At 35.9% G+C, this 27,489-nt stretch overlaps 1 protein-coding gene across 13 annotated transcripts in view; it reads right to left on the minus strand.

The window, feature by feature from the left end:
* Window positions 1-27,489, minus strand: part of MYCBP2 (MYC binding protein 2) — a 283,092-nt gene that overhangs the window by 91,624 nt on the left and 163,979 nt on the right. For all 13 annotated transcript variants that reach the window (XM_044249910.1, XM_044249909.1, XM_044249914.1 and 10 more), the window contains 12 exons: window positions 26,852-27,077; window positions 25,676-25,794; window positions 24,940-25,027; window positions 22,520-22,569; window positions 20,355-20,527; window positions 18,987-19,131; window positions 16,288-16,503; window positions 12,952-13,007; window positions 9,866-9,981; window positions 6,027-6,124; window positions 5,208-5,324; window positions 4,131-4,271 (listed from right to left, as the gene is read on the minus strand). In XM_044249910.1, coding sequence (XP_044105845.1) covers window positions 4,131-4,271; window positions 5,208-5,324; window positions 6,027-6,124; window positions 9,866-9,981; window positions 12,952-13,007; window positions 16,288-16,503; window positions 18,987-19,131; window positions 20,355-20,527; window positions 22,520-22,569; window positions 24,940-25,027; window positions 25,676-25,794; window positions 26,852-27,077 — 1,545 coding nt within the window. The remainder of the gene's footprint in view (window positions 1-4,130; window positions 4,272-5,207; window positions 5,325-6,026; window positions 6,125-9,865; window positions 9,982-12,951; window positions 13,008-16,287; window positions 16,504-18,986; window positions 19,132-20,354; window positions 20,528-22,519; window positions 22,570-24,939; window positions 25,028-25,675; window positions 25,795-26,851; window positions 27,078-27,489) is intronic.

The following is a 27,489-nucleotide window of genomic DNA, read 5'->3' on the forward strand; positions in this document are numbered from 1 at the left end:
TCATGACCTGAGCCGAAGGCAGCGGCTTAACCCACTGAGCCACCCAGGCGCCCATCAGTGTTCCAATTTCTAATCCTCGCTCCCACTCTTCCCAACAGTTTGGGTCAGGATCCGCATAGAGTACACACACTGAAGTGAATGCAAAATTGTTTTAACAAGAAAAGGTTTAAGAGGTAGATGTCAAGTTTGCTAAAGGCAACTTTTTGGTATTTTTGCATCTTTTTCAGTTAGTGGAATCTGTCCTTGGTTATTTCTGTATTATTTTTAAATCTCCAGACTCTCTCCCTCTCTCTTTTTGGTTGAGTAGTGTTTAACAAGCATTAGCCGTAATTATACTTGATTTATTTATAAATGGACTGAAGTATAAACGGAGAGTAGGTAGAAAGTGAAAGTGTTTTTCTAACAATAAATGTAGTAAGAGATACAAATAAGGAAGTAGAAAGATACATTTATTTAGCTGTATTAATTCCCTGAAAGGATGAAATGGAATCCATATTCCCTCTACCCCTATCATGTTTAGCCCTACAGACTAACCTACTCATTAAAAACACTGACTGTGTAAGGGGCCTGCCCCCGTCCCTACAGACAAAACCTTAAAAAACTAGTCTGGTCTTTGCCTACACCAGGCCGACTGTGTGAGTCCTCATCTAACAACTGCATTGAAACAACTTTACACCAGATCTGTTTGGAGCCATAGGGCAGTTAGTTTTATCGCCTCTCTCATCTTTGGTTGCCACATAAAATATAAACCCTTCTATCGTATACCTGTTTTCATATTTTTATACTAAAACTGCTGTATGCTTCTCCCTGATTCAGCATCAAACTATTGCCATCTGTCCCATTACTTAATATTGTATCTAAGGGGACCCCTCCTTCAATAGTAAACATCTTTAACCCTGTGGGTCACAGTGCTGCCATCTACCATCTGTGTGTCTTTGTGCTGATACAGATGATCACCTAAGTGCTAAGCCTTTTAGTTCTCAGACTGAGGTAGTTAAAATGACTTTCCCCTCCACTATACTTCAGCTACAGGCTCATGGTCACATTAACAGGCCGTATCATTCAGTAAAATGCTCTGTGAAAAAAACCCTCAAATATTCTATTTTATCACAAACCATCTATCCTTCTGTCTCTTCAACCACAGTGTACTTATATATCTTGTTCTAGGATTTATTATGCCTCCAAATGCCTTGGATATTCCACTTCTCCTTTCATTTTTCTAACTCAGGCTGAATTCCACAGTTGGTGAACTCAAGTCTTCTTTCATCAACATCTGAAATTCTGTCCCTATTTTTTCTGTCACAGCAGCCCCAAATTCTGGCCATTGCTATAATTGACTCTCTTGGCACTTTTGATTCTAGACACTTAGGACTAGGGGTGAGGAAGGGAGGAAGCGCATCCAGAATGGATCCATCCATTGGTCTCATTGGGTCCTTAGTGGCCCACTAATTCAAAAACAAGTAGTTTTTCTTCAGGTCCCTCTCCTGTTTCTCTCAAACATTATTTCAAGCCTTTATTGGATGTCTAAACCCTCTAACTTAACTCATTTGTTTCCATCTTAACTGATGTCTTTCGTCTTTTCTATCTTATAAAACTCATGGTCTCCTTCAAACTCTTCCCTTTCTCTCACCATTCCTAAAAAACCTTACCTGCCATATATATCCTCTCCCCTCTCTCATAAAACAACTCTCCAAATGTGCCCTGAATTCCATTTTCTCCTTCTTTTCCAGTCTTCAAATTTCTTATCTATATCTGTATTTCTGCCTTTGTATTGACATCTTTCTTTTTTAATTTATAAGGATCTCAAGTCATTACTAAAATAAAGGATGGGGAAAACCTCAGCCTTAACAATAATCCTGGGCATTCTGAGTTACCTACATTAAAACAGAACTCATGTCATTCTTCAACATAAAGAAAGGCTAAAAAAATACCACAAGTCACTTCATATCTTCAATATTGTATCTCTACATTTCTTCAAATAAATCACTGACAACCTCTTTCACATTCCAGCAAAAATGCACCATGAAGTATTTGTATGGCTCACCCATTTAGCTTTTTTTCTTACTTCCGTTACTGCCCTTCTTTTTTTTTTTTTTTAAAGATTTTTTATTTATTTGCCAGAGAGAGAGAGCAAGCAAGTACACATAAGCAGGCAGAGAGGCAGGCAGAGGCAGAGAGAGAAGCAGGCTCCCCGCTGAGCAAGAAGCCCGATGAGGGATTCGATCCCAGGACCCTTGGATCATGACCTGAGCCGAAGGCAGCGGTCTAGCCCACTGAGCCACCCACGCGTCCCACTGCCCTTCTCTCTCTGGTCTCAAGAAGACCATCTACTACAAACGGTCTCTTGAATGGGGTTTAAGAGCATCAAATAATGGAACACACTGTTCCAAAATGAAACCAGGGGATTTAAAACTTCAACACACAACATTTCTTGCTCTTCCTTTCTGCTTTTGCTTATTCTCATTTTATCTGTGTGAATATATTCCTCTTCCAAAAGCATCTCCTCAAATTAGCAAACAAAGGTATTAAGAAGAAAATTTTGGAGTGGGAGAGATGGTAAAGATAATAAAATTTAATTAATGCCTTATCAGAGATAATGGAAAATGGTTTCAAACCATTTAAGGCTAACTTTTTAGATACAGATGATAATTATTATTCCTTTTCCAGACTAGTCCCTCTTTCCAGAGGCTCAAAATCCTTTTCATTTTTATTTATTTATTTACTAAAGGTTTTATTTATTTGTTTGTCAGAGAGAGAGAGCACACAAGCAGGGGGAGAGGCAGAGGGAGAAGTAGGCTCCTGTTGAGCAAGGAGCCCAATACAGGACTCAATCCCAGGGCCCTGGTACCATGACTGAGCGAAGGCAGACGTTTAACTGACTGAGCCACCCAGGTGTCCCTCCCTTTCATTATTAAATGCAGATACAAATATGAGGAAAATTAAAGAAGATATGGTTTATTCATTCAAAACTTTATATTTTAATTATACATTTAGCATTATTTGGCTTAATCTCGGTAAAATAGTACGCCAACACTCTCCAAACTTTATCACACACCTAATAGTAAAAAACAGATATCTATCTCTCCCTACTGTAGTATTTAAAACATATATAAAAGAATATAAAGAAGAATGAGATCAATAAATATGAGAAGAAGTTCAATTATTTCTTTCCCCAAAGAATCATCATTCGTATCTGTCCCTTTGGAGCACAGAATCTGGATTACCAAAGAGGAAAACAAATAATATATTGAATGGTTTAACATAATAAGCTAACCTTATACATGGATTTTTAAGAAATTCAACTGTTTAAACTACTAAGTTTTTTTAAAATAAAATTTTGCTAGTACTATTTATGAACAGTGTCATAAGGACTAAATACATTTGATGGTGAGGAAAAGGAAAAAAAATCACATATTTCTGTTAAATTATAAACCCATAGGTTGCTATTACATTTACAGCAATTTACGGACACTGGCTCTAAGTACTCTACTGCATTTCTTAAAGAGGTTCAATGAGTTCTCTGACACCAGAATTTAGTTTCAACTAGAATACTCTAAACACCACTAAAAAGACTAAGGAATCCTTCTTATTTTTACACCATAGTATTATAACATAGTAGTGTTTTAAGCCAAGAAAGAACAGAGGCAAACTTAGACAAAACACAGAGAACTAATTACAAAATGCCAACACACAGAAGAAATATGTTATACATGTTTTTGAATGTATAATAATACTGAATTCACAATTCTTAGTTTGGAATTCATTCCAAACAGTTGTGTGAATAAGAAAGGGAAAAAAACTATACTTTCATTCTCTACTTCTTTGAAAGGAATTCCATAGACCTAGTTTTATTTTACTACCTCCTGCTTATGATGGATCATAACAAGTACTAAAGACCTTAGCCTTGCCTTACTACCTCCTGCTTATGATGGATCATAACAAGTACTAAAGACCTTAGCCTTGCCAAACTCCACCTTCATTACACAGAAGCTCCTCAGAATTCAAGCACTTATAAAGTAAAAGTTATTTAGTTGTGGTTTACCTCAGAACTGAAAAGCCTTAATTAAAGAAAGCTCTGTAATGAGGACAGAGTGTACCTATTACACATTTTAAAACCACCTTTTACTTACGTCAACTGGGACCAGAAGACTCTTGCCAAGATGTTGATTGAAGGACAGGCACCAGGCTTCAGTGTAACCATTCATATTAGGAACATACTTCTTTATTGTCTCATCATTCAGTCTCAGCCATACACCATCATCATTGTGGATCTGTGGAATAAATAACGAAAACAAGCCATGCCCACCTTTAAGTCCTAGGAGGCAAGCAAGGGCTAAAAGGCTGTAGTGTAGGCAAACAATGGTGGACATGAAGAGTAAGCATCTAGTTTTTGCAGGAGGTACATAAAAAAGAAACTTTAAGGAAAAAGCAGCAAAGAATGACAAGCAAGGTGGTAATTCACATAGTAAGACAATAAAAACAATGTCACTTAGGAGTGAAAGCACAAAGAAATCACAAATTAAGAGTTTAAACATAAAATGTTTGTTTCTTAAAAGAACGTAAATTCTTCCCTCACCTCAAGTTGGATTTTAAAAATCAGAAGTTACTTGGTTGTATTAATAGAAAAAGATGTTGTCCAAAGTCAAAGCAATATATGTGTATTTTAAACACATTTAAAAACAAACAATACTTAAAGTACTTAAGAAAAACGGTACCCATTTTCAATGAGTACTTGTACAGGTTCTGTTTTTGTTTTTTTTTTTTAAAGATTTCATTCATTGGTTTGAGAGCCAGCAAGAGCACGAATGGTGGGGAATGGCAGAGGGAGAGACAAATAGACTTTCTATAAGCAGGGCGCCTGACATGGGGCTCAATCCCAGCACCCCGAGGTCATAACCTGAGCTGAAGGTAGACACTCAACCCCTCAACGGACTGGGCCACACAGGAGCCCCCAGGTTCTACTTGTTAAAATTAAGTTTCTTTCAGGTTAAAAACATAATTTAATTTATTTGTTTTTAAACATAATTTTAGTTATTTTGTTGATAAAGAAAAATAAAATGTTTGAAACTCAATGAACTCAATTTTCCAAACACTATCCAAACCAATTAAAACATACTAGCAGAAAATTTAGTAACCTTATTAGTATACAAATAATGCAAAAAACTTTCCGTCCAAAATTTATTACCAAGTGTTTCTTTACAAATTACCTCATCAATGAAAGTGATTGTTCCATTGACTTTTACTATGCCTATCTGCTCACTTTGAAGGGAAGGGTGGCTACGGATACGGAGTCCTGCACTATCCTTGGCCACAAATTTTCGAACCTGGGAAAGGCAAAGACAGACAGTTGAGACAGAAAATCATAGAACAGACATCTTATAAATGGTAAGAAAATTAAACAGATTTGAAAGTATTATAATTCTGAGAAAGTTTCCAAAATCATGTACATGCAGCTGGTTTCCCTGTGCAAGTTAACACTGGTTTATTTATAAAAACAATTTGTTGTATGTGTATGTATTAAATATACATATATAATTTCCTCTCTAAACTTTAAAGGCATAGGATAAAAAGGAGAAAAGACCCATTTTTTTCTTTTTACAAAGATAAGACACAAGTTCTATTACCAATATTTCCTTTTTAATAAACAGTTTACCAAAATCCCTATACTTTCTAGATGTTAGGAAATTATTTTTTCTTTTGACAGGATAGGATACTTTCCTTGGAAACCTTATGCACTGAACTTCAGTAAAATTTTTGTTAATTGTAAATTTTCAAATAACAGAAGTACACAAGACCTATAAATTACCATAGCATTATACAAAGAAGACTAAATGTACATGTTTTAAAATTGACAAATGATTAGAATTACCACAAAATACCCTTCAAATTGATTTTGGGATACTTAGAATTCAAATACTGAAATCAATCAACTAAAATATTAGATACTGATGGCCACCTTAGAACATCAATGAATAAAATTAATAATTCTCTAACCAATTCAGATTCTTATATCATTCTATCCTAACCTTATTTGGTTGAGGTTCAGTCTTTGGTTTGACCAACTGAGTTCCTGGTGGTATCATCCCTTTTGGTGGGTCCTTTACTTTAACTTCTAGGCCAGCATCTGTAAGAAAAGGAAGGGAACTGTAACATTTGAGACTACAAGGGAGAAGGATCCTTAAACCTACCCTTATATAAATTTGCAGACTATTTTATTTATTTATTTATTTTAAAGATTTTATTTATTTATTTGACAGAGAGAGAGGGAGAGAGAGATCACAAGTAGGCAGAGAGGCAGGTGGAGAGGGGCAGGAAGCAGGCTCCCTGCTAAGCAGAGAAACTGATGTGGGATTTGATCCCAGGACCCTGAGATCATGACCTGAGCCAAAGGCAGAGGTTTAACCCACTGAGCAACCCAGGCGCCCCTCACAGACTATTTTAAATAAATAAAACAAATGTCTAAATTGTCTTTTTAAGGTGATTAATATTTAAAAGCTAAAAAATAGACGTTTAATTACAGAGAATACACTGATGGCTACCAGAGGGGACATAAGTGGGGAATGGGTGAAATATGTGATGGGCAGTAAAGAGGGCACTTGCTGAGACAAACACTAGTGGTGTATGGAAGTGCTGAATCACTGTATTGTACACCTGAAACTAATACTACACTGTGTTAACTAACTGGAATCTAAATAAAAACTTTAAAACAAAAGAGAGAAATATTTGAAAAATGGCTTAAGGACAGTCACCAAACTATGGAAAGAACCAAGATGCCCTTCAACAGATGAATGGATAAGGAAGATGTGGTCCATATACACTATGGAGTATTATGCCTCCATCAGAAAGGATGAATACCCAACTTTTGTAGCAACATGGACGGGACTGGAAGAGATTATGCTGAGTGAAATAAGTCAAGCAGAGAGAGTCAATTATCATATGGTTTCACTTATTTGTGGAGCATAACAAATAGCATGGAGGACAAGGGGCGTTAGAGAGGAGTAGGGAATTTGGGTTAATTGGAAGGGGAGGTGAACCATGAGAGACTATGGACTCTGAAAAACAATCTGAGGGGTTTGAAGTGGCGGGGGGGGGGGCGGGAGGTTGGGGTACCAGGTGGTGGGTATTATAGAGGGCACGGCTTGCATGGAGCACTGGGTGTGGTGAAAAAATAATGAATACTGTTTTTCTGAAAATAAATAAATTGGAAAAAAAAAAAAAACGGATTCCAAATGAGTGTCTCAGAGGTTGAAGGAAGAGAAGGGGTCCTTATTCTCTATCTATGAAATAATACTGAAAAAAGTAAAAACAAGAAACCCTAGAGCAGTTAAATGTTAGCATCAGATCGCTGCGCCAGGTCACTGTGTCAGATGGTGACATCAGCTACACCAGTCAGCTGTCTAGCTAGCAGGCAGTGCAGCATAGTGGCTGAAAGCTGGGGGTCTCATGTTGGACTGTCTTGTTGTTTGCACATGTACTGCTGATTGTCTGTTAGTACCTCAATGTTTTTATCTATAACATGAGAATGAGAATAGCACCTACCTGGCTGAGCTATTGTGAAAATGAGACAATTTAAAATATAAGATGTGCATAAGACAATGTAGACATAATTTAGTGATCAATAAATATTAGCTATTGATAGTATTGTTTTTCTTTTTAAAAAAAGTCATGGGTTTGACTCTTTTTTTTTTTTTTTAAAGATTTTATTTATTTATTTGACAGAGATCACAAGTAGGCAGAGAGGAAGGCAGAGAGAGAGAGGAAGGGAATGCAGGCTCCCTGCTGAGCAGAGAGCCTGATGTGGGGCTCGATCTCAGGACCCTGAGACCATGACCTGAGCCAAAGGCAGAGGCTTAACCCACTGAGCCACCCAGGTGCCCCTCTTTTTTCTTTTTAAATTTAATTTATTTATTTGACAGACAGAGATCACAAGAGAGGGAGGAAGCAGGCTCCCCACCGAGCAGAGCAGAGAGCCCAATGCCGGGCTCAATCCCAGGATCCTGAGATCATGACCTGAGCTGAAGGCAGAGGCTTTAACCCACTGAGACACCCAGGTGCCCCTAGCATTGTTATTCTAATGAATGATTATCTGTCCTTGCCTAGGGTCAAGCAAGGTCCCAATCTACTGACAGTTTGGCACACTGGAAAAAAGTTAAATTCCAAAGGTAGGATAGAGGGCACCTGGGTGGCTCAGTTGGTTAGGCAACTGCCTTCGGCTGGGGTCATGATCGCAGAGTCCAGGGATCGAGTCCCGCATCGGGTTCCAGCTCCGTGGGGAGTCTCTTCTCCCTCTGACCTCTCCCCTCTCATGGTCCCTCTCAAATAAATAAATTAATTAATTTAAAAAAAAAAAAGAAAGGTAAAAAAGAAAATGATGCTAAGTAAATACGAATTATTTTCTTCAGTTTCATTTCAAAAAACAAATATGTGGATTTTTCTTATCTACCTTGTATTAGTTTTCTTCAGCCCACTATTAGTGAAAATTAAGCCAGTCTTAACTACCTCCACTTTTGAATTCTTAAAATTTGTACTTCTCATGGATCACTACTTATATTGTACTTCATGTGATTTTGTTTGCTCATTTTGTCTTGCAATCATCAGTAACTGTTAACAGTAGACAGGCACTGTCTTACCTAGAACAATGTTTTGCTCAGAACCAACTAAAGTTTGCTGACTAAAGGCTTTATGGATATGTTGAAATAAAGAAGAATGCAGTAAAGACTGAGGATAAAGGTCCCTGGAATAGGGGCATCTGATATATCTGATTCTGTACAGTTATATTAATGCATAGTCTATCCAGTTACAATCAACATAAAGTGCCTCTCTACCTTCACTGTAAAAATAAACTACTTAAACTAGAGTTCCTCAAAGGGTATTTTGGTGGAATGTCATTTTTTTTTTTTAAGATTTTATTTATTTATTTGACAGAGATCACAAGTAGGCAGCAAGGCCGGCAGAGGGAGAGGAAGAAGCAGGCTCCCCGCTGAGCAGAGAGCCCAAAGCGGGGCTGATCCAGGACCCTGAGACCATGACCCGAGCCAAAGGCAGAGGACCAACCCACTGAGCCACCCAGGCGCCCCGGTGGAATGTTAATCAGTATTGCTTTTATCTCTACCTTCAATCCCTCTTCCCTACAGCAAAGGGTCTCAGGATAAGGGTTAAACAAATTTAGACAAGATTCTTAATTTCATCGCTTTTAGAATCCCTTCTATGTTAATGTGAATTGTATAAATGTCTAAGATGAGAGTTTTAGATTTTCCAAATCTACCTCATCACAGAAGCCCCTTCCCTTGAAAAGCATCAGGAATTAGTGTTACAAGGAATTCATACTGATAAACACTTATTAGAGCTTTCTTGTTCTACTGTTGTCTATTATATGAATAGTAAAGGAAAAGATTAATGACCAAAGGAAAAGCAATATACTTTTTAGAGTTAGTGGTGGATAAAGAAACTTCATTCATTCGATAATTATTTATTGAGCAGCCATTATGTGCCAGGCACTAATCTAGATTAGGAAATACAAAGATGAATAAGATGGGCTCTGCTCTATGCCAGGAAAGAAAGACCATAAGAGGGGGATGAGGTATGCACATGGTGAGCAGCAGAGAGGAGAACATAGTTGACCAGTCACATTAGAGAATGGAGGAAAGGAGTCATGAGTGCTATGATGATACCATAAATTATTACAAAATTTTGAGATATTATGAATGTACTAATTAAGTACTCACTGTAAAGGAGGAAATGAAGACCCAAATAAGTAATGGAACCTGTCCATGTGTCTATGATAGAAGTTAAGGAGAAAACCAGAACAGAAAGACAATTCTGATTTTGGTTGTTTGCACTAAGTAACTCATAACTTAAAGAATACCTATTTCAATGCCATCAATGGTCACATGAATAGTGTAGAGCCCAATAGCCCCTGGAGTCCAATTTGCACAGTAAGTGCCATCGTTATTGACACGGATCAGCATATTCTCACTGGGTCTGAAAAGAAATAAGGTGTAATTTACTTTTGGTTAAACAGCTGACAACATCATTAAGATATTTTCTAACTATATTATTACAACGGGTGGCAATCCTATTGTCCTGCCATAGTATGTGTTCCCACCCTCCCAAATAACCAAATTTCATTTTATTTTTCTTCTCCTCAAACCTTTATGACCCTACTTCCTCACTCTCAGAAGATCACGACCTTACCACTTTTTCAGTGAGAAATGGAAGCAATCAGATACATCCCCAAAGTTGTAATCAGATTAATAAACCAACTTTCCATATCTCTACCTTCTGTCCTGATAAAATGCAAGAAGTACTTTGTTGCTTATTTAAAGCCAGCCCCCCATTTGTCCTGTGAATCTCATTCCCTCAACACTTCCATGCTGTAATTGCCTTGCTCATTCTCACTCATCATCAACTTCTCCCACTTTACTGAATCATTTTTATTTCCATCTCATTTTTTTTTTAAAGATTTTATTTATTTATTTGGCAGAGAGAGATCACAAGCAGGCAGAGGCAGGCAGAGAGAGAGAGAAGGAAGCAGGCTTCTGGCTGAGCAGAGAGCCCGATGCGGGGCTTGATCCCAGGACCCTGGGATCATGACCTGAGCTGAAGGCAGCAGCTTAACCCACTGAGCCACCCAGGCGCCCCTCCATCTCATTTCTATACAAACAAACTTCAGAATCTCTTAACTTTAACATTCCTTGATATTATGACCATCAAGACTCTAGTAAGGTCTCATGTCCCTTTTCCCATTACATCAAAACTTATCTAAAGAATGGTCTACAATCACCCTCTCCATTTCTTCATTCCCAGTTCTCTTCCACAACTTGTCCTAGATAGGCCTTTGTTCCCAGCATTTCACTGTAACTGCTTCTGTTGGTCACCAATGACCCCAAATTCAATGGTCATTCCTTCATCTTCAGCAATCCCTCAATAGCATTTGATAGCTGACAACTCCTACTTTCTTGAAATATCTTCTTTCTGCTTCTGCAACGTTCTCCAGGTACTTATATTGCTTGCCACTGTTTTTTAGTGTTTTGTTGGCTCTCCTTCTGACTGCCCCTTAATTTATGGACATTCCACAGGGTTTGGGTCTAGTTTTTTTTTCTTTAAATAGCATCTCTCTAGTTGATCATTCATCCATTCTTCTGTTTTAAATACCATCTCTATGTAGAGGACTCAAATTTTATTTCTCTCCTGAATTTAAAACTGAAACATCCCCGCTTACATAACCAGGAGGCATCTTGGCGTCTCAATTTTTAACATAGCCAAAGAAGAACTCTTCTCACTCACCCCAGTACCAACCAAAACAAACAAACAAACAAACAAACAAAAGCGCCAGCTCATTTCTCAGACTTTTTGACCCTCTTAGAAATCATGATACTCTACATCAGAGATCAGTAATATTTTCGGTAATGATATTTTAGTCTACCGTGCAAAACAGTTTTTGTCACACTACTTAACTACTCTACCTCTGTGAAACAAAAAGCAGCCACAGACAATACATAGCTAATGAGTAAGGCTATGTTCTAACATAATTTTCTTTACAAAAACGGGCCTGATATGATCTGCAGGCTAAAGATGGCTAAACCCCATACTACTATACTGCTCTCTGATCTCATCCTCAACCACTTTCCTTCTTGCTCACTACTCTCCTGCACTGCTCTCTTTTGGTTCCTTGAAGACATCAAGCTCCATCCACCCCAGAACGAACTTTTTTTCTCTGCCTAGAACGAACTTCCTCCAAATCTTAACATGACCAACTACCATCCAGCTCTCTAATGAGAAAACACCTCCTCACACAGGCCTCTCCTATCACCCAATACTTTGCTGGACTGTCCTATCCTCATCACTCTCTATCAAAAAAACTTACTTATTATTCCTATTTTGTTTACTTATTTATAGTTTGTTTCTCTATAGGAATGTAAATGTCCTAAGAACGAGTACCTTGTCTATTTTGTTCATAAAAGCCTATATCAATGTCTCTTACATAGCGGATGCTTAATTAATAATATCGATGAATAAATAATGCATTTACTTAGATAAGACTATCTTAATTAGGTTTAAAATACCGAATATATATGAAAAAACTATTTACAGGCAAATGGCCACTGTTTTCTTATTTAACATATTATAAATTTATAGAGTTTGTATTTCTTTTATAAAAATCATATGCTTCCATTGTATGGACATTTTGTAACTAAAATTAAGCCTTACATAGAATGTTAATGCCTTATTTCTAGACAAAGATACATTCTCAAAACTTGGCTATTTTTACAGAAAATTTTCTAGATTATGCATTAAAACTCTACTTGGAATACATGTGAGAATAAAGTCACAGTAACCTGTTAATTTCTAGTAAGTTATGTGATATGTGATATAATGAAATATATAAAAATCTTTTCAGGCCCACTTGGAGCTTTTTCTAAATTTTATGGAGGTAGTAGTCTCTCCAAGGTACATCTATCTAATAATTTTTTCAAGGCTTCCAAAAGTACTTCTCCTAACAAACAAATAAAATAGTAAGTCAAAAAATCAGCTCAAATATGGAGTTAAGAATACTCAAAAACTGAAAACTTAAGACTTTGAGCTAAAAATAAAAGTACAACATGTACTGAAATTGCTCTATAACATATAAGGTGAAGGAGAGAAGGAATAAAAACCCCAGAAAAGAAAACTAACAACTCTAAACAAGCCAATATGTATCTTTTTAGATACTAATTATTCTTCCTCTAGGACCTTAGCATTATGTAACATACTGGCAGTATTGCAACTGAATATGATATATTCTATTGGTAAATCTACACATTATAAAAATCTGTGGTAAATCTCTACTGGAACGTAAAAAATACTATAAAATATCTGCTTATGGAAAATAAAGTTGGAATGTAGGTTGATGTAAATTATAAGCAGCTGACAATACATGTCTTGGCTATGTGTTGCAAAAATGATCCTTACCTTTTAGGAGTTGGTGATGCAAAACGTAGTTCTTCAAATGAGTAATTTTCATAAACCTTTAAGAAGAGACCAGTAAGAATTCAGTAAAATAAATTCCAAGACCAGTAACTCATTAGAAACATTCCTAAGGTAGTGATAAGACAATAAAAACACAACTGGTTCTCCATATAGGAGTAAAAGAAAAACTCAATTACCTACATCATACCCTTTACAAAAATAAATTCTAGGTGTGCTAAAGACCCAAATGTAACAAACAAACCATCAACAAACTTAGAGGGAAAAAAAAAAATCTTTTGAGTACATTAAAATTTTAGATTTCTCACCAAAAAAGATGCTATAAAGGGCAAGGATAAGCCTTCACCTGGGAGAACAGGATTTGCAATTCACAACCAAAACAGGATATACATCCATAATATAAAGATTGCTGCAACTGGACCTAGAGAACAATCTGTTTCTCAATAAAAGGAAAAAAAAAAGTCTGGAAAAAATTATGGTGAAATGTAAAGACAAAAATGGACTGCAGGTACCTGAAACTAGTTATACCATTCCCAATATTTTTGTATTCCTGCAATATTGCCAAATTGATCATTAACTTTCAAAGTTCAGGTAAAGTTCTCCAACTGGCTCATTCACTTCTAACTTCTACTCTACTTAAAGAGAGGCACATCCACACCCCTCAGAAGCTTCCCTCCTTTTTTCCACTTCTCTATTTTCATGAATGTGATTTAGAAAAGACCAAGCTGCCTTCACCTACTAAAAAGTCACAAATGAGAAATATGCCGCTTAAGGGTAGGTCTAACAGGAACTCCCAGGGTTCCAGATTCCCAGCACAATGTGTTTTCCACTCTACCATTTTCCCTCAGAATACATACTGCATTTACTAATGAAAGAACAGATAATATCTCATTTTCCCTATCCTCCACAATATTTGGTTGACTGCTGAGTAGCACACAGTAGGTGTGAATGGCTGATAAGAGAAAATCCCTTTCCTGGAACATGCACTGATATCTCAGAGACAGTGTGGGATGGTATTCTGTAAATGCTCTAACTCTACTCAGGATAGTCTTGAAAAGTTCTGATCAATCCAAATGATTACTTTCCCCATGTTCCTATGACACACACTGCAATGTTAACACAGGATCTCCCAATTTCATCTGATTCTTCAAGGATGGGTGATAACTCTTTTCTCATCAGTTCTCTTTCATTCTCCGTAATGAATATTTCCTTTTTTCCCCTTTGTTTTAAAATCCTGACCCTGACATTCATCACTCCTAATCCAACTTAAAATGTGTGATTACTACCATAATAAATAATTCTTTTGGCTGTATAACATAAAAATTAACAAGCATCTGCACTAATTACTTTCTTTTCCCTCTCCTGTAGGGCGAAAGAGGTGACACTCCTATTTAAGGCCCACCCCTCCCTCATAAAGAGTTTGGAACTCTAGACTCTATTTCCATCTCTCAGACCATCTTCCTGGTTTCCTTCCTCTGGACTGTCTCCTCATCAGTATTAAAACATCTAAGTCCTTCTCTATTCATCCCAAACTTTAAAACCTTCACTCAATGCCATTTCTGCTGTTTCTTCTTAGAACCAAATTATCTTGAAAGAATCTACTCATTTTGTCTCAGTTATTTTTACTTCTGCTCAATCTATAAATTCTTCTGACCTACAATGTTCCTGCCAACATCATTGATGAATTCATTGTTGCTAGAACCTTTTCAAAACTTTGCTTCTGCAGCATAACTTGCTTAACCCCTCCCAAACTGCTCTTTCAAGACATGCCATAAGGAAGTCATCAGGAAAATCAAACATGGAGTCAGACTTCCTGCCACTTGTGTGGCCTTGAACAAGTTACTTAACCTCTCTCTGTGCTTTAGTTTCCATGTATGTACAATGGGAATAAAAACAGAAATTTATAGGGCTGTTGTGAGGATTATGTGAGTTACTGTAGGTTAAGTGGGGGAAAGTGGCAAAAAGTAAATGCTGGTCCTAGCTTAATGTCGTATCTCTTTGGCTAATATTCTTATCAATGTTTCTTTTTTTCTTTCTTTCTTTCTTTTTTTTCTCTTAAACTATTTTGTACATCAATGTTTCTCAATGTGTAGGTTTTGAATTTGAATCACTCTGCATATTTGCAAATTCTTGAACCCCTCTCCAGACCTACTGAATCTAAATCTTCATATTATTGGAAAATCTCCTTTTTAAGTAAGTGCTGCAGATGATTTTGATGCAGACAAAAGTTTGAGAATCAGATGTTTCTCAGGATCCTGCCCTGGAACTTCTCCCTTCACTCAAAATGGAAGATAGATATTATCTGCTTCCATGATATCATGAGTAATCCAAGTGCTATTTATACCCAAATTCTTGTCTTGAGGTAAGATCTGTATTCACTTCAGGTTTGTACAACCAACTTCCTTTTATATATCTTCGCACAGATATTTCAGAGATATCTAAAATTCATTACACCCAAAAATATTATCTTTCTCACCAAAACCTGCTCCTCCTCTAATATCAATCTTACTACTTAAGGTCAAACTGTGAATTTCACCTTTTATTTCTTACCTCTTTCTCTTTATCCCCTTCAGCTACCAATCAGTTCAAGGGATTAACACATTTTACCACGTTAAGTCAACACTCCCTCTCCTAAAGAGACTTAAACCCAATCATGTCTCTTGATCATCTGTCCAATAATTCTCCATATTCCATTATGATCTTTACAAAACACAAATCTAACTGTGCTGTTTCTCTAACTGAAAGCCTTCAATGGCTCACTACTGTTCTCTGTTACAGGCACAATTCCTAACTCCTGCTTTAACTAATGTGCAATTTGCTAATTTAATCTAGCATGGCCTCTGTAGAGAACTGAAAATGCTGCACAAAATATTTTAAAAAATCTGTCTAAAGGCAGTGGAGAGCAAAAAACCCCTAAAGTAGAGAATCCAAAGACATGAGGCTGGCATATAAGAGAATCCCAAAGTGAAGGGGGGCTAGGTAAACTGAATTCTTGAAGGGTTCTATATCCTAGGCAGGAGAAATGGTAAATTGAAAATAGACAAATACTTTTGCAGGAAATGAAACTGAGTTTTCAACCATCTCAATCTCTGACTGGATTAACTTGATCTATTACTGGAATCTGCCTAAGGCATCTGCCAAAAAAATAAGTGAAAATCCTCTTTGGAGGAAAATAAATCATCCTAAAAAAAAATATTCCAAGTTTGTACCTATCAATAGCTCTTGACCTGTAATTTTGTGTCTGTGTTAGGATCACTGAAATGCCTGCTAAGGGAATAAATGGTGGAAAATAAAACTTTTCTGATGAGTGAAATAAATTACCTTCATCATTGTTATGGCAATATACCGAGCTTCCTTCACTATCATGGGTTCATAGGAAACATCCAGCTTCGGAGATGCCAGCCCGCCAAAGGTCATATCAGTATTGGAAGGCACAGTTGCTACTGCAGGGCTGCCAGGGATCCTTTGAGGTTTTTTCACTTGCTCTTGTTGTAAAGATGTTTTTTTCTGAGAAACAGGAACGGCTTTCACCTCCACCTAACCACATTATAAAAACCAAATACTATTACTATATAACTGTCTATGACACATTTAAAGAAATAATTAACAAGTGTGGACCCACATCTCCATAAATTTTATGTGACCACTGGTCCATCTCGGGCATTCCTTTCAAAGGTGTGCAAAATGACCGCAAGATAATTCTACAATGTGAATCTGTGTAAAAGAGGCCTTGATTTCTGGAACAAATACTCATAGACATCAAAACATAAAATAAAAATAAATGCCACTATTCATAAAGTACAGGACAGCAGAATGAACCTACAGTGAATTCTTGAATTCTTGCAGGGAATAACATTAAATTACTTTATTAGGTAATTCACATTTAAAGCACCAATCTCCATTTTAGCTATGCTACTCTGCAGAAGAAAATGTACTCTATTGATAAGACTTAAAAAATAACACATAATAGAAGAATTTGGACTGGCATTATGCCCTGGGAATACTACAAATCCATCTTATATTTAGAAAACATAGAAGTTTAAAGGTAAAAAGTAAAATTCTTTAGCTTAAATGCATTGCCATCATTAAAAGGTTTAAACTTTAAATGTAATAAAAAGAAAAAAAAGGAAAAGATAAAAAGTAAGTACTTCCAAATTTAAAAACACCTGATTTTTAAAATTACAGTCATTGTATTTTTTGGCTGTATATGGCTACATATGTACACAAATATATAGCTGCATATATTTTGATTAAATCTTTCTTTAAACAACTACATTTACACTAAATAAATTAGCATCAAAAGTACACTTGCCTATATACTATGAACCTTGAAGTAAATCACTGAACAATTTTATACTTTAAGAATACTGAGATATTGCAGAATGACAGTTACACTACTTTTTTTTTTTTTCCTAAAATAAACTACTCTGTGAGTGAATAGGATTTTGTGGCTTAATAAATTCTAAGCTTCAAACAACCAAATCACTTTGCAACAACAAATCTTTGAGGGGTTGGGAGCAGCTGGGGAACTGCCCAAAACAAATTTTCATTCAATACATTTTTTTTTAGAAATATAATAAAAGTTTTAAATGAGATAGTTACATTAATTATATCATAATGGATTCATTTAATGCATTACAGTATGCCCTAAAATGTTATTATTAATTAACGTCTCAGGAAAGACATATCCAAATAACTATTTCCATTAATGTAGCACATGACTATTTCCGTTTCCCATTCTTTTATCATCCAAATTCATATATTTCTAATTTTTTTATTAAGTTTTTTATTCTAATTCTAGTATAGCTAAGATAGTGTTTCAGATATACAATAATAGTGATTCAACAATTCTATACCTTACTCAGTGCTTATCACACTAAAAGTCTACTCCCATCACCTATTTCAGCCATTATCCCCCAATCTCCCTCCCCTCTGGTAACCATTAGTTTGTTCCCTACAGTTAGGAGTCTGTTTCTTGGTTTCTCTTTTCTTCCCTTTGTTTTGTTTTTTACAGTGTGTTTGAGTCTTTTAAAAAATACATACAAAGTTTTAATATTTGTCTGTGTCTGACTTATTTCTCTTAGCATTATACTCTCTGGCTCCATGCATGGTGTTAGAAATGGCAAAATTTCATTCTTTTTTGTGGCTGAACAAAATTCCATTGTGTATGTGTGTGTGTGCATATATACAACCTTTTCTTTATCCATTCGTCTGTTGATGGACACTTGTGCTGCTTCCATAATTTCACTACTGTAAATAATGCTGCAATAAACACATATGTATATGCCCCTTTGACTTAGTGTTTTTGTATTTTGGGGTAAATAACCAGTAGAGTGTGATTACTGGATCACAAGGCAATTCTATTTTTAACTTTCTGAGGAGCCTCCACCACAAACTTCTAATTTAATATGTATCAATATTATATTTTAAATGTTGTTTCAACAGTACCAACTGCAGAATGTACCTAGTCTTTTAAAATTTAAATTCAACTAATTAACATATAATGTATTAGTTTCAGAGGTAGAGTTCAGGGATTCATCAGTCTTATATAATACCCAGTGCTCATTACATCACGTACCCTCCTGAAAGTCCATCACTCAGTGTGTTTGAGTCTTTTAAAAAATACATACAAAGTTTTAAAATGTGTTCTGGGTGTGGTGCATAATCAATGAATTCTGTTACGCTTAAAAGAAATTAATTAAAAAAATGTGTTCTTTCACTGATTTATTCAATCTCTACATAATAAGGGCCTTCCCTCTACGTGCATAAATGAACACTTTCTTATACTTCTCTTGATCACCATACCTCCTAGCAAAATGTAAGACAGAAATAATAAAATATATAACTTGGAAGTGAATACTAATTAATATAAATAAATCATTTAAATAATTTTTTGGCTTCCTCTATAAATATGAAGACAGTACTGCAAATGGACCCTAGCCACTTGTTTTTCCCTAAAATTTTATTAGTTAAAATAGTCAGTGCTTTGATGACTATTACTTTAATTCTGATATAATTACCTTCATATTGGGAACATGTACCACATCCCCATATTGGTCTTTTGTTTGAACAGTTATGGTGGTAGGCCAACCACAACGAATATCATCCTTGTTCAGGATCAGAGATGTTTTCTGAGGATCAGCGTAAGAGTCTGGCTGAAGCCACCTGGCAGTGACGAAAAAGCAAGCAAAAAACTAAATATTCATCAGTATCTTTAATGATTAACATGAAATTAAGCCATATTAATAAAACCTGTATCAAACAAAATGCTAAAACAATATCTTCATTTCCAATGCAGTGGAAATCACAAGTGTCTCCCTTGCAAACTGTTAATGACAAATTTGTTAAAAAATATGTCAAAGTACATGAGATTTCTGATGGTTTTATAAATAAAATAGAAATAATTTTAAAATCAGAAAAATTGACATTTTAACATGGATGATGTAATAACCAAGAAAATGAATTTAGGTTATATATATTTTAAGTCCTAAGCATACGCATTTTACTGAAGGACATCTGCCTTAATTTGCCAGACTGAAAACCTGGGAAAGAACAGCTCCTCTATAAAAGCAGTGACAGAAATGGCATTGTACTTCCTTGAGGACAGCTAGATCAAAGATACACTATCTTCTCTTCACACAATTTTTCAACTATCTTTCCTCATTACCTTCCATGAAAATTCTGTCAAATTTCTATACTCTGGGATATCCATTCTTGAATTCATTGCATGATCTACATTCAAGTTGTCCTGGGAGATAAGTGATAAGTAATTCTGTTGTGTTACGTAAGATTGTCCATAAAGTTAGTAGTGAGGCTGATTTAAATGATTTTCTATTTTCCAATCACCATTTTGGTTTTTAAAAACCACACAGGAATCTCTTTTTTTAAAACTAAAACTGGGAAGAAGTTGGACTTCTGTATTTACTAGTAAAATCAAACAAGCTAGGATATTTTTTCTTTCCTTTAAAAAAAAGGAAAGCAAATAACAAAAAAATAAATGAGAACTCTACAACCTCAAATTATTTCATTTAAATTCTTAATTTATATTTATATTATTGGTAGCTTTCAAGAGAAATCTGATTAAAATAAAATATAGTAATAAATTTAAGTTTAGTCTAGATATTACATGTTATTATCGAATACATATACTTCTCAATTATACCATGTGCTCCATCTATTTTTTTTAAATAAAAGTTCACCAAGGAAACTTTAATCAACTAACAACAACCATATATTTTAAAAATATTTATCATTTTATACTTCAGCAAGTTCAAAACATATAAACCAGATTATTTTAGGCTGCATTTTAACATCTTAATGACTTTCCTTTAGGTGAAGAGAGAGGGAAGACCTGAAAGTCAGGAATTGTAGTTCTTAAAGCATATTACCTTGCAAGCCTGCCACCACTTGATCCTGGAACACAAGCAATAAAATCATCCAGAAAGGACTGTTCATTGCTTTGGATTTGAAGTGGTAAATTTCCTTCAAGTGCCTCTAATATAGTTGGTGAATGAGAAAGAGCTAAACCCTTTCCAAGAATACCAGAATGGGTTTTGCACACCTGATGGGTAAAAGAGAACAGTTATGTATTTAAAATGTAAAATTTGGGACGCCTGGGTGGCTCAGTTGGTTAAGCAGCTGCCTTCGGCTCAGGTCATGATCCCAGCGTCCTGGGATCGATCCCACATCGGGATCCTTGCTCTGCAGGGAGCCTGCTTCTCCCTCTGACTCTGCCTGCCACTCTGTCTGCCTGTACTCACTCTCGCTCGCTCTCTGACAAATAAATAAATAAAATCTTTTAAAATGTAAAATTTAAATTACACGAGTTTCTTGAACTTGCAGAATTTTAGGGAGTCCTTTTGGGGGAACATATTTTCTCTCCATGCCTTACGGCTCCTTTAGCCTACAAAATAGGTTCCCCAGGCGGGAAAAAGAGCCTACAAAATAGGCTCCCCAGGAGGGAAAAAGATGGGATAATACTTCCAGTCTCTTCCCTTTCACAAAAACAAGTGACACATCAGAGTTATGCATGCTACCAGAGACAGTGCATCCCTGCCCAGTCTAGCCCTCTCTGTGCTGCATCCCCATCTGTCTGGGCCAGGTCTCCTTCTGCAGGCAGCTGTGGAGTCTCCCACTTTCTGTGTTCCCATTATTAGTATCTTTCATGGTTGGACTATATCTGCTCTCTTAGGTGGGTGGGGATCAAGGTCCTGCCTTGGGCTAAAAGTGGACAGAAGCCTGACTGTGGCTGCATAAACTCTATTAGCCTGTAAGCAATTACATTAGGGTATTTACTCTAAAGATACAAATGTAGTGATCTGAAGGGGTACATGCACCCGAATGTTTATAGCAGCAATGTCCACAATAGCCAAACTATGGAAAGAACCTAGATGTCCATCCACAGATGAATGGATAAAGAAGATGTGATATATATATATATATATATCACATCTATATCTATCTATCTATCTATCTATCTAAACACACACAATGGGATACTATGCAGCCATCAAAAGAAATGAAATCCTGCCATTTGCAATGATGTGGATGGAACTAGAGGGTATTATGCTGAGCAAAATAAGTCAATCAGAGAAACACAATTATCATATGATCTCCCTCATATGAAGAATTTGAGAGGCAATGTGGGGGGTTTGGGGGCTTGGGAAGGAAAAAATGAAGTAAGATGGGATGGGGAGGATGACAAATCGTAAGAGACTCTTAATCTCACAAAACAAACTGAGGGTTGCTGAGGGTAGGGGGGTAGGGAGAGGGTGTTTGGGTTATGGACATTGAGGAGGGTATGTGCTGTGTAGTGTGTAAACCTGGCGATTCACAGACATGTACCCCTGGGGCTAATAATACATTATATGTTAATAAAAAATTTTTTTAAAAATGCAAAGTGTTTGGAATAGTATTTGATGAGGTCAAGATCAAATAAATGTCATTTTTATTATTACTGCTGTGATCAATTCATCTTGGGAAATAAATAAGATTTAAACCATTAGCTGTAGGTACCTGACTCTATCTCCCAATTAGTTTTCTTAGACAAATCATAGGATTTCTCTAAACTGCAGTTATTGTAATTGTAAGGTACAAAAGAGAGTATTGACCTCAAAATGAAAATTCCAAAATAGATAATATTAAAGATATGATAAACTATAAAGTGCTCTATAGGTATTATTTATATTACTACTATTAATACCCTTTTTCTCTTTTTCTAACTGGTAAATAAAACTTTCAAGATCTAATTTCAATGTCAACAGTTCTGCAAAGCCTTCCCCTATCCCCCAGGTACTGGGTAACTCTTCTTCCAACCCCCCACTTCCCCCACCCCACCCCCAGATTTATGTCTCCTTTCAGATTTAACAACCACTGTGCAGCACAGCAAGAGCTCACTTGGGTTTCTCCCACCAAGAAGTATCTTTATCTGCCAATGAATAGAATCAAGTATTTAATGAAAGTCTTATATTCAAGAAAAATAAGGTTGATCTGAATGAGAATACTCCTTTTAAATTAATGCACAATCTTATCCTTATGATGTTTGGGACAATACCTGCAATGCAGCCTCTTCAAGAATTTCAAGGTCTTCCTCTAATTCATTACCTGTTGTGTGAATGAAAAGTTTTACCAACATATATCAATATTTAGTTTAACTTTCTAGTCCTTTGCATTAATTATACCTTTTTCATAATTCTGATATTCCAGACTGAAAAGAACTATTATCGTTTTGGACCAGTCTCAGTGCTTTACCTTTTAAAATGTAATTTTCAGTGTGAATATAAGCTATGATTCTCAAGGCAATACTCAAAAATTATCCATTGAGTGATTTGCACAAGATATAGACTATATTTAGGTATATAAATGTGTACTTTTGCATTTAGCCTATTTATAATCCCTTCTCCCCCCCCAAATAAGGGAACTGATTATTTGGAATCAGAGTCTTTTTATTTTGGTATGTTATAGAATGAAGAGCTATACCTTTAGTAAAAAGAGTCACAGGAAAAAATAAGGTAATAATTGTATCCTCTATCCCTTTTCTCCTTTATTGTTTAATATAAAACATTACTAAGGTTATACATCTTCAAAAGGAAATATTCATATTATCCAGGAGTTGCAGAATGAAAAATTCTCCCATCATCTCCCTTCTGAAGATAAACAGGTCAACAGTTTAAGTATTGTTCAAGAAACTGTATGCAAATAAGTTTATGTGTGTCAACATACATATTTGTCCACACATACACCTATATTCATATATATATATATATATATATATAACATAATGTTCACAAAAATGGGACTAGCTTCTGCAACTTGCTTTTCTCAGTTAATATAGTTTGGAATCTTTCCTGGTAAGGACAGAGAGAACTCCTTTTGTTGTTGTTTTTTAATAGCTGGACACATTTCCACTGACAGATGTACCTTGGGTTATTCAACCAGTTTCCAACTGATATTTTGGTTGCTTCCAGGTTTTACAACCATAAGCACTGTTATATTAATCTATTTTACAACACATATTTTTTGAGCATTTGTGCAAGTAAATACAACAATCGTTATATCAAAAAGTAGAAGGCATTGAACAGGTATTAACAAATTTTCTCCAAAGGTTGTACCCATTTTCTTCATATAAATAGAACACAAGATGTCTCATTTGCTCATACATGTAACAACATTCAGTAGGAGCAGGGGAACTGAGAAGCATGGAAGGGAACAGAGAAGGAAGAAATGAGAAGTTGAAGAGAACGGAAGGAGGAGGATGAACTGGGAAGTGTAGTCTCAGAGGGAGGGGCTATAGATGGACTTCTAGGGATTAGAATTGGGGAAATACAATTATTGCCTTTTATTCCCAAACACTGTGAAAATAAATGTTCAACGCCAAGCATCACAGAATCAGTAAACATTTTTAACTTTAGTTTCACCTTTACCATCCTGATTATAAATCAATTTACATATACAAATTTGTATCATATAAAGAGGTACTACTCCTGCCAGTGCTTCATTTCTCTGCTGTGCTTCTCATGAAAACTCTTCTAAAGAGATATCTATTCAACCTGCACCACCCCCCCACCCGACTACCCATTCTTTCACTCTAGTCTAAAGGCCTTCTGTTTCTCTCCTGTATTTCTTGTTGAGTATGTAAGTAACCAATTGGTTTCTCCACTCGATGGTAGATTTTAACTGACTTCTCAATTGCATTCAAAAGAATGTCCTCTCTCCTGGTTTTATTCCTACCTCCTTGGCTGCTATACCAGAGTGTTTTTTACACCTCTTTCATCCTGTCTGTCCATTTTTGACACTCTGGCAAGTCCCACCTTTGATCCTGGGGGATCTTCCAGTTCTTATTTGTATTCTCTTCCTAGCCCATCTTTCACATGGTCCATGTCTTTAAATATCAAGTGTGTTCAAATTACATTTCCACTGACTTGTCCCCTGAGTGCCAATGAATATTCACCTGCCAACTTGATATGTCCACTAAGATATTTAAGAAATATCTCAAACTTTTGGCTTAATATGATATATACAGTGCTTAACCCAGTGCCTGGCACATAGCATGTACTTACCTAAGGAGGGTTTGTGTGCATGTCTGTGTGTGAATAAAAAAGACCAGAGGACACGTCAGTAAAGAAAACCCAAACTACTAGTGTATTACTATTCATGAATGTATGTGACTACTGAATTGATTTTGATAATTTATTTCAGAATGTCCTAAATAAGCATATTCTACTCTTGAATTTTTTTAAAAAAACCATAAACACGGGGTGCCTGGGTGGCTCAGTGGGTTAAGCTTCTGCCTTCGGCTCAGGTTATGATCTCAGGGTCCTGGGATCGAGCCCTGTATCGGGCTCTCTGCTCAGCAGGAAGCCTGCTTCACCCTCTCTCCCTGCCTGCCTCTCTGCCTACTTGTGATCTGTCTGTCAAATAAATAAATAAAATCTTTAAAAAAACCATAAACACCTAGTACTCGACCAGACTTACCAATAGGAAGTGCTAGATCCTTTTTCATCAAAGCTGCGGCACAAACTCCACCAAGATTGGCTAATTCTTTTTCCAACTGAATAACTCCCTGGATAATCATTAAAAACAAAAACAAAAAAACAAAAACCTGCTTTAAAAAAATGTTTGCAGGACAAAGTGTCTGGAAGATAAGGTAGCTTATTAATATAATGTGATTTGCATCCAAGCCTAACTTTTGAGACCAGAAGGAAGAACAGGTCAGCTAGTGGTTAAATTAAGGGTGGAAAAGGGTCAATAATACATCTCCTACATGTTATTAGGTCCAGGCCTATAGGCTCATCATCCAAAGAACTTATCATTCACTACTTTAAAGTAGCATGATAATTTTTTTCAACTTTTATTATATGATATGAAACACTTAGAAGGGATATTCAGTTAGTCCCATTGTGAAATCAGGTTCTATTATTTACTCAGAAAGTTACAGCCTCCTGAGGGGATTTGAAGCAGGCACAATTATACTTTCTTTAAAGGCTACGTCATGTTGCACAGACCCCATTCTCTTCATGTATTAAAAGTAGCAAAAAAAACAAAAACCAAAAAACCACTACGCAAAATTAAACCAGAAGGAATTCTAAATTATACACCCAACTTAAAATAAATTTCAGAGTTCCTGAATACAGGTAGCAAATACAACTTTAGTTAATAGAAGCCCTCAGAAACACACTCTTAATAGAATGAGAAGATAATTCCTTCTTACCTCATCGGGTCCAGGGCTAAACTCGTATCCAATTGCAAAACATTTAAAACCATAGAAAGAAGCTTTGTCATCTTTCACATAATCTGATGCAGTTTCCAATGAAAAAAGGGCCTCATTTCCTAAGGAAAAAAAGCTAACATTGAGTTCAAAATCTGAAACAATTTTATTAAAATTAAATAAATATAAAATTAAAGATATAAAATATCTTTCATCTATCTCAAGACAGGTGACAATACAAATCAGATACTAAAAAGTCCAGTCTTTTTGGGGTGTTGGGGGTGTCCCTGTATGTGCCGGATTAAGACTGCTAAAAACCATGCTGGCCAACAACAGAAACATCCCAAGTGAATTGTTATTATTTTTCTTTAGGACCAACCTCTCAACATCAAATGTTCTACCTTTGTTACATAACCATTTTTTCAATTACCTGTCAATTACCAGGGTGACCTAGGTTAGTTAGCCTTTTCTGTTTCAGAATGAGCAATCCTCTAACCTGGCCCCTCACAAACAAACAAGGCAGGTCAGACCAGAAGACAGAAGCTTCTGAATTCAAACAGGCTGTGAATTTGAGGAATCACAAGAATATTTATGGTTAATTGGTTAAAAACACAACAGACTACATACAGTTTTAATAACTTACAAACTTTCTTTGAAAGGAGAATACCAGTAATAGCAATAACAGAAGTGCTGCCTGTCCGTCTCTGACACACACAACCACAAATGCGAACACACATCCCTCCAAGCCCGAAGAACTGAAAAACAATAGCTTTAACATAACTCAGAAGGTTAGGTGGTTGACCAATTCTCCTGAATGGAAAAGAGTGCTGTTAAGTTCTCAGTATCTTTCACTTACTGAGGAAAATAAAAGAGCAAATCCACTTTTTCTAGAGTTTGTTCCCAACTGCGCAGGCAGCCACTCCTCAGTATTAACTCTGCTTTGGTCAAGCTAATCTTTTTTCAGAAGATCCTCACAACATTCTCTCTTCTAAAACTCAGTCATGCCATATCCCACACCAGAGTCTTTTTCAGTACTCAAGTGCAATCAGATGCATAGTAGGTCTTGAAAAAATCCTTCCAAAAGTTGTAAACATCTTCAGTGACGGATCCTTACTAAACATAATTATTATAAAAGCGTATATTTTACCATATTAAACATGAGGAGAAAAAATAACTTACCTGGCAACACTAAAACCATAGTAGGCCACCCAGCGGACCCTGAAAATTTCTTTAATTCTATCCAGGAATTCAGATTTTCATGAACAGATGTCAATTTTGGTCCATATCCTGAATTCTGAATAGTTCTAACAGGAATCAACAAACGAAGGACATCTTCTGACTGTGCAGTGCCACACTGGGGGTCAAACTCGATCGTTATCCATCGTACACATTCCGGGAATGTCACCTGAGATGAAGAGGACACTTTGTTAAGAAGAGTTTGATTTTCGTTTTTTTTCCTATTTTAGAAAAAGGACGTATCATAAAAATGATGCTTTCAACATATGACAAACTAAATTTTAAGTAAGAAATTAATAGAGTAGATTCAATATGATAAAAAATCATATTAATGTTCAGTATCAATTGTCCCAACTCCCTGCTTGCAATATCTACTGTTTTCTACCTAATACCTGGTTGATACATTAATAATATTTGTATGTGCATACTGATAATACTTAAATAATATTACAAGGTTAATTTCTATAGACATTGAGCTAATCTTCTTGTGGAAGTTTATTTATATAATAAATTTTCCATTTCAGTCAAAATACATTTAAGGAATATAAGTAGGTAAATGAAAATATAATTTGATGGGTAAA

Source organism: Neovison vison, chromosome 5 (genome assembly GCF_020171115.1).
Source record: "Neovison vison isolate M4711 chromosome 5, ASM_NN_V1, whole genome shotgun sequence".
NCBI classification, from domain to species: Eukaryota; Metazoa; Chordata; class Mammalia; order Carnivora; family Mustelidae; genus Neogale; species Neogale vison.